Raw genomic sequence first — 12,306 nt, 5'->3', positions numbered from 1 at the left:
TGGCTTCAGCAGAAGGAGGAAGAAGCTGAACAACATGATCAGAATGATAATGATACCTATAAACACATGCTTGTTTTGGTCCCTCACAATTAGAAGAAGTAGAAGACTCTCTTCCTTTTCTTCCTTCTGAAAGGGAAAATCCCAGAACTTTGCCTATCTTTACAAGGTCTACTTGAGGTGTCATCTATAATATAAAGATATGCTCTCTCTCTCTCTCTCTCTGTATATTGTTAGAATAATGGACTTGAAAGGTCTTTATATAGGCGAAGTTGAAACGATGGAGGACAAGATAAACCATCTGAAAGGTAATTGAAAATTTTAGAAATTGAGAATCTTGACGGCATTTACCCTCTCTAAAATGTGATTCCTCTAAGACATGTATATTATTCGGATATGGTAAGAGAAAATACGCGCATCAGTTGTCAGATATTATTTACACATAAGATTTCCTAGTTAGATTCGATCCTTAAGGTAGAACGTAATTAATCATTTAGTGTCATTATTAGGGGTTTCAATATCTGTTGTGACTTGTCAGTATGAGACGATAAGTCAATAAAGTAGAACTTGACAATTGGTTAATTGATTGAGGAAATATGTCTCTACTGATCAGTGCAGTGAAGCTTCAATTATATACATAACTATATACATGAGTTGATAAATTCTCAATGCCAAAAGGGCGGGTTACCTGAACTAACATTTCCTAGCTATTGTGAAGGCCGGGTATTAAGATTATTTTGTTCTTGGTGTTGATATAAACTAAGCTGTTTTTTCCAAAAAAAAAAAAATATCTCTTTTCTAATCTTTGATAGGGAAATCTTGGTACATCGGAAGAAAACTAAATAAATTTCATAATTATTTTGCATAAGCTATATGGTTTAAATCAGGAGGAGAACAAATCCATTAATTTTAATCCTTGTACCTTACTGACACACACAAATTTTTCCTCAGCCCTTTTGCATTTCATTTAAGATCTCAAATGTATCTTAATAGGCAGCTTGGTGTACTAAGGTTCAGCTGTGTACGGAATCCGGGAAAGGGGTAGGGACCTATTACCAACTAGTCTTTATTCAATGTACACCAGAACACTAAACAGCATGGTACTGTGTAGAGGTCAAAATATGCACCTTATTCACCTTCAAGAAAACGCTAATTGATTGCTCAATCATAACAAAAGAATTGTGCGATCAAGTGGTCGGTAAAAGTGGAAATCCGAAATTCCCAAACAGCCAATGCTTTGGTTCCACATACACGACAAATATTCTAAGAGCAGGCTTCCTGCTTAAGTTAGAAAAAGAAAATTATAGGATAAACTTTGACTGGAATGAAGTGATAATTTGGGAGTATCAAATTAAACGTAAGATTTTACTCTCATGCAACCATAAATGCATGATATGTGTTTGCACATACATTTCTTGTACAATATAAAGTCTTACTCTTACATAAAAAATACATGATATGTATTTGCTTATACATTTTTCTTTTTTAATTATGATTAATTAATATATATTGTCACTTTATAAATCATGATAAATTGATATAATTTGATGTATACACATGGAATTTTTATTTTTGAACCTGTCCTTGGACGTCTTCGTCAAAATTCCGTTACGAGCCTTCCTTCTTTTTGTTCCTTTTTCCTATTCGCGAGCTCATTCCTATCTCCATCTCTTTCAAATTAAAGTAGTAATGGATCGGGAGAAGCCAAAAGAGACGAATTATAGAGCAAAAGTATCATAATACTCAAGTTCTGCAACATCGGCTTATAGCTTTTTCATATGAAGGCTTAAAATTTAATGGGACCGATCTAAGTAATTTAATGGGACCGATCCAAGTAGATCTCTCGTGTAATAAGTGTGAGTTCAGTTCTCTATTTCTCTTCTCTGACCCTTATCTCGTAAGTATTAACTTATCTTGTAGAAAGAAGAAAGAAAAAAAATGAACCATAGCTCATATTTGGCCCAATACTAATCCTGTAATGGACCTAGATCCCAGTTCAAGGGGAGAAATTCAAAAATAGTCAAATTTACAAGTGGTCATTCAAAAATAGTCACAGTTTCAAAAGTCATCAAAATTTAGCCACTTTTCATGTAAAGATAAATCTGTACGAAAACACTGTTCAAAATGCGGAAAATTCTCCAACATAATATATTGGAATTCCAGTATAATATACCGGAGTTCCAGTATACAACTCTAGCAAAGTATACTGGAACTCCAGTATATTATATTGGAGACAACAAAGTATACGGTCCAACATAATATGCTGGAAGTTCATACACAGGTGCATCGAACTCCAGTATATTATGCTGGACCGGTCTCTGTTACAGCAAAATAGTAGCTATTTTTCGATGACTTGGCAAACAATGACTATTTTTGAATGACCGGTCCGAAAACTGACTAGCCCGTGCTATTTTGTCCGGTCCAAGTCTATGCGTCTAAGAAAGGAAAACTTACACAAATGTCCCAAATAAATCTCAACTTACCAACCTCTAGCCATTAATCATAGATTTACCAAAACTAGCCAGCAAAAATTGAAAAACCAAATAATAGGGTTCTTTCTCTTAAAGAATCACGTGCAAAAATCACCTTCCATATTTTTAAGTGTGATTAGCAACACCAGATACAAGACGGAAAGAAAATTTTATGGATGAGGTAGCAAATAAGGTGATGAAATACAAAAAATATATACAATATCCAAAAATCTAAACAAAAAAGGAACTTTTTCAATGGGTATAGTTAAAATTCATTGAAAATATATAGATAAGTCAATATACAAAATTTGAAGAAGATTGGAGGTGATTTGGACTGGTTTTGTATCAAAATTCGTAATTAAATCGAGTTCAAAAAAGTTTTCTGCGACACATGTATCAAACATGTATCACGCATGTATCTCACACACAGGTATATATGGATATACATGTGATACACAATAGATACAAATATGATACATATGTGATACACAAATGATACACAGTGTGATACACATGTCATTTTTTTCATGTTCAGTCTTTACCGAATTTTCAATTCAAACCACCTCAAAACTTCACCAAATCATTCCAAAACTGAGATTCAAGCTCCTTAAGTTGTGCCCAATCTATTCTAATAACACCCACTCAAAACAAAGCAAAAATTTAATATTTTTTTGCTACAAATAGCTAATTGGCTAATTTGGCTAATATTAATAATATTTTATCAATTGGCCAATTTTTGTAATGAGCTACCTATAAATGGACATAGCTGGTAATTTGCCTCTAAGAAAAGTGTGGATAAAGCGTTTCTCTTTTCGTTTCGTTTCATTTTAGTTTACAAAATAAGAGGTAAAAAATGACATATCGTTAAATTCATTGATTCCAGGGCATATTTTATCCATTTTACTTTTGCACAGATTCCGTTATGTAAATCTTTTCCGAGATTTTAACTTAGTTGATATAGTAACTACTTTTGTGATAGATATTATACCGATTCCATTTATGTGATACAGTTGATTTCGGAGAGTTAAAGGAATTTTTTATCACAATTTTTTCGTATGTCTTTTAAATATTATAAATTTTTATTATTGTAATTTACGATATTTTTTATGTAGTTTCTAAATAGGGATTTTTATACATATAGCCGACCAATTAATTGTTTTATTCAAAATTTTTGAAAATTCTATATTCAAAATGCACACCAAAAACTAAATATTTAACACTCGTACTCCAAATCGTATCACATAAAGTCGGAAGGAGGGAGTATTTTACATATTGTGGGAGTAAATATACTTTGAATTGCAAAATGTACCTGAGTTAACTTGTGAAAATTTGATACTCCCTTTGCTTTAATTTGCTTGAAGCTTTTCGGAGTATGAAGGTCACATTAACTGGTATTTTTGTATAATTGGGACATAGATCCTTTAGTTTTTTAAAATAAATTATATATTTAGAAACTACATAAAAAGTACTATAAGAAATAATAATTAACAATTTAAAAGATTTAAAATCTATTTGCAAAATATATGGTCAATAAAAATCTTGTTTGGCTCTTCAAACAGTACAAGGTTCATTCTTTTGTAAGGAGAGGGGGAGCATGCTGATACTCTTTTATCAATTCAGCAAGAGGTTTGGACTAAAAGTATGATATAAATTGAAAATTTGAGGTCTTTCTAACAAATAGTGGACAGCTAAATCGGAATTAAATAAGCATGAAAGTTTATATAAGACAGTTTTGAGGTTCCAAATGCAAAATAGTAAAGCATTATCCAAAACTTAAAACAGTTGAGGATCAATGAGACTGAAGATTTAATTTTTGGGTTTTCTTTTCCTCTCTTTAATCAAACCATCCAAATATTGAAAAACCCTAACAAAAAAAAAAAGAGTAAATGTTTGGACAATTTTTAAGAAGGAAAAAAATTGTTTTTAAGTAATTGAAAAAAGCCTTTGTGGCAAATACAATTTACAGGACATTGAATTGAAGTTACTAAGTGGCCCATTTGGCCACAAAAAGATTCCTTTTTTTTATTTCGAAAAATCTACTTTTTTTTTTTCATGAAAATTTTAATTTTTCACTTAAAGTTAAATTTCAGAATTTTTTTGGAATTTTAAAAAATTCCAAAAAAGCTACTTTTAAATTTTTTTACTTCAAAGCACTTATAAAAGTTAGTGTTTACCCTAGAATCCGGATAACAATTGAATTTATATGGGGTTTTAAGGATCCGTGAACTAAAAGATACAAAAGGTTTAGGTTGAGGAAAATAAAGATAAAGACTCAACAATTGCTGTTAAAGTAAATAATCGCAGAATATAATATTGCTTAGAACGATTGTGCTTGATAGCGTACAAGAATTTAGAGAGATGGTACTGTAGTGTAATGGTTTTTTTCGGTCCCCTCTTTATGGGGTCTTCTCCCCTTTTATACATTCTGATTAAGGGTAAAAATAAGGTAGGTAAATTAATTACATCGTGGATCCCTGTAATTACGCCTTAATGGCCTGAAGTGGTTGAGAAAATCACGTTTGGGCGAGATATCCGGCGACGCTTGGTTATCCGTTACGAGTCCGGCTTCCGACCTTGTGTGTTTCTCCATCCGGTGGTGACTCATATCGAGCTCTGCAACGGTCTCGAAATGACTCGACCTCGGTTGTAGACGTGGCCGTCGTTCTACCTTGCATCCAGGTCGGGTTCGATGGTCCCGACTTGCCCCGGACCGGACCCAACCCGGTCGGGCTCAAGCAAAAAAGGGTATCACCCAATACAGTTAGAATAAATTATATTGATATCCAAATATAACTCTAATTTCTAAATATCATTTTCAGTTTAAAACAAAATCTTATTTTTTCGGAATTTCACAATTCTTATGTCCAAACGCCCACTAAAAAATACCCAAAAACTGGATATACAGATTTTAGAGAAATTTCCACTCCCTTACCTCACTAAATTCTCCTCAGAAGTCATAAAATCTACAATTTCATCCACGGGGTTTCACTCCTACACCTTTTAACTAACATTTCCCTCTCTTTCTTGAATCCTTTCATTATCTCTTTGGTTTTGCAGGAAGTTTGGGAGAGTTGTGTATAGTACTAGCTCAAGAAACACTAATTATTCTGACCAAGTAAGAATTCTTCAACTTCTCCCTCCCCTTAAGCTGATTTTCCTGTAATTTCCTTCTGGGTTCTCCTTTTGAAATGGGTTTTTGGGGGGCGGAGGGGGCGCGTTAAAGTCTCTTTTCCCAGAATCTCCTGTTTGAAGTATGGTTTGGATGCTATGCATAAATCAATTTGTTCTTTTAAATTTGTTGTATAATCCAAGTTTAACTGCTGTGCATGTTTTGCTTGTTGTTTTCTACATTTGAATTAGGATTGAAGCTAGGTCTTTTTTTTTCTTCTTTTCTTTCAGTCACAAACTTCATTAATATGCTGTTTGTTATTTTGTTTCTTCTTTTGGAATGTTGCCCCACTTGAATTTGTGGCAGTACATGATGTTCAATTTGAATCTTGTATGAATATGTAGTGACCATTGAGAATAACAAATAACATACTTAAAACCCGAGTATCGAGATAAGTATGTAAAGTTTTGTCTATGAATTAGGGGTCTTTTCTCCTAGTGGTAACTGTAATTGGTGGCCTAAAACTGGAAATGGATGAGAGAGCTATATTCTATTTGTTTATTTGATAACAGTTTGTAGTAAATTAGTGGATTTCCGTAGACATTGGGGGCTTAGGAGCAGGTGTTCTAACTGCTATGCACTTCATTGTTGTCCCCTCGTTAAGACTGAATATTCAAATGCATTTTTATCAGGGATTTTTCCCTTCTTGTTGGACTGCAGTAGTAACTTATGAGCACTGGGTTGATTATCAAGTACGCTACTTGATTATCATTTTTCTATAGCTGCTGATGCACACCCAAGTTGCGAAATGTTATATAATAGGTGTAGTGCGCTAGTTACTCATGTGGATAGAGTTTACGAGTAATACCAGGATAGGTTCCACTTAACAAATTCAAGGTCTAAGAGCTATGTGAGACTGAGCACTACATCAGTGCTCTAGTGCGCTAAGTTGCCTGGAACATATACATGCTACAAGGACCTGCAACATGAAAACGAGTTGACTTATACAGTTGAATATAGGGAACACATGACTAGATGACAGAAAACTCAGTATTTGAAATTGAGATGTGTCTCTGATGATCGTAAAGATATTATTTGCTTTCTCAATCGCGATTTCTGGTGATTGTTGAGACACATCTCAATTTGAAATACTGGTGCAATTTGCAATTGGGTGGTAGCTATTTCGTCAGTTGTACCATTTAATTGACACTGCACCTTTTTCCCTTTGGTCTTGTGGTTATCTTAAAGAGTTCCTTTCTGTATTCTCAATAGCGCTTGTTGAGGAAATGGAGTTCACCGTTCCTCTTATACTAATAGCCGGGGAATGACAAAGAAATACAGAGAAAATGCATTATACGTCTAAGCTTCAATTCATGAACTATGTTGAATTCCATTTGACCTTAAAACCAGTTGTTGTAGGTCCAACATAGGATACTGGATAAGAAAACACTGATAAAATAAGTCGGGAAAATGAAATAGAAGAGTCCCTGTGTTTCAATAAAACCGTAATAAAGGCCAGTGGTGACCTAAGCCCCTGCTATGCGTGGAGGTCGGGAAAGGGCCGGATCACGTTGGGTCTGATGTACGCAGCCTTAACTGTTATGAACTTGAAATTTAGCAAATGGGATAATTGCATGCCATAAATATATTTTCTCTCCCTTATCTTTGCTTAGATATTGCACAGAATTTCTCTTATGGTAAGTTACTATATTTTTTTTTTTTTTTTTTGATTTTCTAGTCAATGGAATTACAACACAGTCTAAGGCTGCAGCATTTGACCCCACCTTTAGAGGAGAAATGCCTGAGAAGCTTCCCTTCAGTGTTTGGAATTGTTCCTCAAAGGAGAAACAAACTGAGAAGTTCTATTATATCTTCATTGAATTTGAATTATTCTGGCCAGTCAGCACCAAGATTTTGGACATCCCAGTTGCTGGTATGCTCTTCTCTCCGCTTCCTTTCTTATTTGTTTGGACTACATCATAGCCGTTAATCTCTATTACATGTTCATATTCTTCAAGATCACTGCTTTGACAATGAACTGTAAAATCAGGTTCATGGTCTCAGACAAAAGGGATTAAAAGCTTCGAAGCTAGAAGAGTTGCTAAAATTTGGTAATGGAGAGGAAGATTCAGGAGATGAATCTGAATCTGATTCTGAATCTGATGGAGGTCATAAGAGGGATGATTACTTTCATATGGATGAGGATGAAAGGCGGGAATGGCGGAGGAAGATAAGGGATGTCATTAAAATGTCTCCTGATGTTGAGGAAGAGGTAGATCTTGTTGAGAAAAGAAAAAAGATGCAAAAGCTTTTGGCTGATTACCCTCTTGTTGTTGAAGAGGAAGACCCTGATTGGCCAGAAGATGCAGATGGGCGGGGTTTTAACTTGGATCAATTCTTTAACAAGATCACTATCAAGAACGTTAAGAAAGATAATGATGATGATGAAAATTATGACAGTGACAATGAAGTGGTATGGCAAGATGATGATTATATTCGTCCAATTAAGGACTTAACCACTGCAGAATGGGAGGAGGCTGTGTTTAAGGACATCAGTCCTCTTATTATACTTGTTCATAATCGTTACAAAAGGTGATCTCTCAACTCCTCTACATTTCTCATTAATGATGTAGCCTTTGACTTAGATATGAATGTTCTGTCAGTTGTTAGATAAGGGCACTTGCTTTCACTGCTATTTCTGTTTTGTTTCTCGTCCATGTGCCTGAAAGTTAAAATCTACTTGCTTCTATGATGGTCTAGGGGTTATCTGTTGTCTGTATTTTTTTGTCTTGCTTCCATTAGACAATTAAATTCTTTTATTACATTGTAGCTTGCATATGCATATGCATATCCATATCCATTCTCTAGATTTCTTTACTCTTCACCGTAATAATCTCTCCCGCTTGTTCACAATTAGGAAAGAAAAGTCAGTCGTGTAGTAAACTAAATTAATTGGTGAGTCCTGTTTAAATTAGAGTGCTAAAAAAAAGGTGAGTTCTGTTCATTCTTGTCAATCCATATCAGCTTAGAGGAGAATGACACCGAATTCACTAATTTTTTCCTTTCGCTTTTATATCTTTTCATAAATGTCAATTCTTTTATGTGAAAGTGACCTGGTAAACTTTTACTACAAAGAGTTTTTACTCAAAAATATTGGAAGACTCGGCATTTTAGAGATAACATTTCTAGAAGAGATCAGCATAACTTATTTCACAAATAACCCGAACTTTATTTGTATATTTTTCATGATGGCAATCTCTCTCTGCTGTTCTTTGAGATCATTTTCATTTGACGAAAAACCATGTATTCTCCTTTCTTTGAAGGGATTTCCTAGCATAAAATTGGTTACTTGCTGAACCATATAAAACAAAGGGCTAAAGTAGGTTTTTCAAAGTGCACAAGTCTCTCCCAATAACTTGCTTTAGGCCAAAGTAAGTCTTTTGAATACTATCTTATGAAAGCTCTGTGTTACACACAGGCCAAAGGAAAATGAAATGGTTCGTGATGAATTGGAGAAGGCTGTCCACATCATCTGGAACTGCAGACTACCATCTCCAAGGGTAATAAGTTAAAACATTTAACTTTTAAGCAATTATATTCCAAACACACTATTGATAGTTTCTTTTTTTCTCTGTAGTGTGTAGCAATTGATGCTGTTGTTGAAGTTGACTTGGTGTCTGCTTTACAAGTCTCTGTTTTTCCCGAGCTCATCTTTACTAAAGCAGGGAAAATCATGCACCGCGAGAAAGGTTAAAGTCTATCTAATGGAATATTGCTTTTGACATTTGTCGCTTGATCTCAAATCCTCATTTTATCTCTTATCTTCTTTTTCCTTTAATTCTTGAGTTGAGTAGTGAACCGAACAGCAGATGAGTTGTCCAAAATGATGGCATTCTTCTATTATGGAGCTGCCAAGCCACCTTGTCTCAGTAGCATCGGGAATGCTGAAGAGCCGATCCCTATAATCTAAGCAAGCGATTATCAGTGTCAGACAAGTCTCCGGCCAGGTCTATTTAAACAACATATAATAGTTAAAACTCGGAATTTTTTTGTTCTAAATTGTCATGAGTCTAATACGTACCGATCCTACAGGGGCAGGGATGAGGTTTGGCTGAAAACAAAATCATTAAGATGGGCCGCGATGTCCATGCTGAGCTCTTGCTCGTGTTCTTCAAGATTTTTGCTGGTTCCTCGGGTTCTTATCGTTGGTGCAGTGGCCGCCCCCTATTCAGTTTCAAGTGTGATAGCTGTATGGCATGCGATTTATGTACATTACTCCAACTTATTTAGTACCTAGGAAGCAGATATATCTCAATTCTCGTCCAAAATCGTTTTAGACTAGGTTTATTGTCACTTTGTAAAAATGGGGCTTGGACAAGTGGCAACTATATTCTAGATCCTATTTTTTCAAATTTTCACATTTTCACAAATATGACTTTTTACTCAAATCGAATAAAATAAAACCAAGGTCAACTGGTTTTGAAATCCTGTCAGGTGTATATCAAGATTCATATGGTAAAATTTCATAACTAGAACGTATGCATTATGTACTATGAATGGCTACGGAGGTAATTTGGAATTTTCTCTATAGATTAAGAAAATTGAATCATGTCTCATTCATACATATTTCTCGCCTTTTACTTTATTTTTTACTCTTTTCTTGTTCCCAAGATAGCATTCAAATCTCAAATCCTTTTTACATCATTCTCACGTGACCACTTTTAATATGAACATACAAGTCAAATAGTATACACTTATAATGCGAGAGTAAAGCTTTAAGTTTAACTAAAATGCTATAATGAAATAACAAGACAAATGCCAGTGCCAGTCATATAAATTAGACCACACGTATATTACAAACTATTGAGGCCAGAAAACTGTGACCGACGATTTCTGGCGAAAGGGTTATCTTTTTTACTTTTATAAAAGTACTTTGTCTAAAATTAGGGCAAAAAGATCCAACATCTTCTATGTCATAGTAGAGCCTTTTGAGTACCCAAAAAGTTTGTCTGCGAACTACCAGACTATGAAATAAATTGTGCTGCTAACATGTATTTCAGTGCTCTTACTATTGTTACCAACAATATAACGAATGCAGTCGATAATAAAGATCGATATTCGGCATATAAATCAACTTAGCATAGTACCAATATGTATCGAATCGATTCCTTTTAAACGAATTGGTGACTAAAGTCTTACCAATCTTCTTGGGGGATAAAAGATGAGAGAGTTTCTACCAACTATGCTCAAATATATTATTATGTATCTACCAACTTTCTGACGACACAAAGTTATGTCACCAGAAAGCAGGAGGACTATCTGTATAGTGTAAAATATGTTATGTTAAGTCGTGCATGAAATATATATAATATAATTAAGAATAATTTTTAAAAATATATAATGTATATTATAAAAATACCTTTATTTAAATAATTATTTTTATATTACGTGCATGGAATAAATATTTTACAACCTTTATTTTCTTTCATTCTGAATTGTGTAAATAAATTTTTAAATTTTTATTGTTAATACTAAATTATTATTACTAACAAATTATTCTAATTAAATTTTTTACTATGCTCATTATTTTGTTATTCCAGCATTATATATGCTTAAATACTTTTTTAAATTATAAATAGTATTTATTTATTCTACAAGTAAGTCCATATTGTAAATTAAAAAGGGAAAAATCCTTATATTAAAAAGTTTTAAAAAAATAAAAATAAGATAAATGTTTATAATTTAGAGGGTAATTAGGTATTTGGCAATCCAAAATTTGGAAAATCTATTTGAGTGACCTTCTGTGTGCAATAAGCATAGTTCAGTGACTTTGTTGTTACAAACGAAAGAAAAGTGACTTTAGGAGATAATTTGGGATAGTTGAGTTACTATTTGAGTAATGGACTCAATCTTCTTGGGGGATAAAAGTGTTGGAAAATTAGTGATATCCCAAAAGATAATGTCCATCTTGGTTTGGAAAATCTTTTCTCTTTAAAATATTAGTTACATCTGCTTTTTATCTAGTAAGTTATTTCACAATTAATAGAGTCAAACTAGCCGTTATCTAGCCATTGGAGCAACACCTATATAAACATGATCTTTGAAGAGCTAAAGACCCATTTTCTAATATAACTTTCTGAATCATCTTTTCCTCCTATATGCTGGGTTTCTTTCTTGAGTTTTCTGCTAGTTCTATTCCTAGTTTAATAACTACAAGAGCTTGTTGAATCCTGGGGGATACGTCTAATTTTATTTATCACGGTCTGGGCAAAAATATCCGTAAGGACAGTGTCCTTGACACGTCTCAAGCTAATTCTTATTCTCCATAACCAATATTTTTCCAATAATCTTAAGGATATGTACACTATTTTATTATGGAGAATCAAGTTTGACGTTGTCCAAGTTATTTTTGAAAAATGGGACATATTCAAGTTTGCACAATGGTCTTATGGAGAATACCACTCCATGCTCAACTTATTTTTGTGAGCTACAAAATATTACTCCAAGCCAATGAGCATTCTAGGGGATGCTAAAGATGGTACTATACCTTAAAAGACGGTGACTTCTTCTACACTTGATATGTTTGTGTATGACATAATATTTACGTATACAAGGTATGCATACTTGGTTTAATATCTCTTTAGTTTTTAATTCTTTTCTGCTCATTCTCGTGAGAATATAATAGGCAGAACTTTAGCATCAAGTTGATACATATACGATCGGAAAAAA

The 12,306-nt window shown here is 33.7% G+C and overlaps 1 protein-coding gene across 1 annotated transcript; it reads left to right on the top strand.

Annotated features, from left to right (window-relative positions):
* The first annotated feature begins 5,355 nt into the window (after positions 1 to 5,355).
* Positions 5,356 to 10,064, top strand: LOC109218077. Its single transcript, XM_019382395.1, has 7 exons — positions 5,356 to 5,583; positions 7,316 to 7,510; positions 7,628 to 8,169; positions 9,056 to 9,137; positions 9,215 to 9,326; positions 9,432 to 9,584; positions 9,670 to 10,064. The coding sequence occupies exons 2-6, from the start codon at positions 7,319 to 7,321 to the stop codon at positions 9,545 to 9,547; spliced, it is 1,044 nt and encodes a 347-aa protein (XP_019237940.1). The 5' UTR covers positions 5,356 to 5,583; positions 7,316 to 7,318; the 3' UTR covers positions 9,548 to 9,584; positions 9,670 to 10,064.
* Positions 10,065 to 12,306: the final 2,242 nt, after the last annotated feature.

Source organism: Nicotiana attenuata, unplaced genomic scaffold (assembly GCF_001879085.1).
Source record: "Nicotiana attenuata strain UT unplaced genomic scaffold, NIATTr2, whole genome shotgun sequence".
In the NCBI taxonomy this organism is placed as follows: domain Eukaryota; kingdom Viridiplantae; phylum Streptophyta; class Magnoliopsida; order Solanales; family Solanaceae; genus Nicotiana; species Nicotiana attenuata.
The sequence above is the reverse complement of the archived record's forward strand: the minus strand, read 5'-3'. Positions and strand labels throughout refer to the sequence as shown.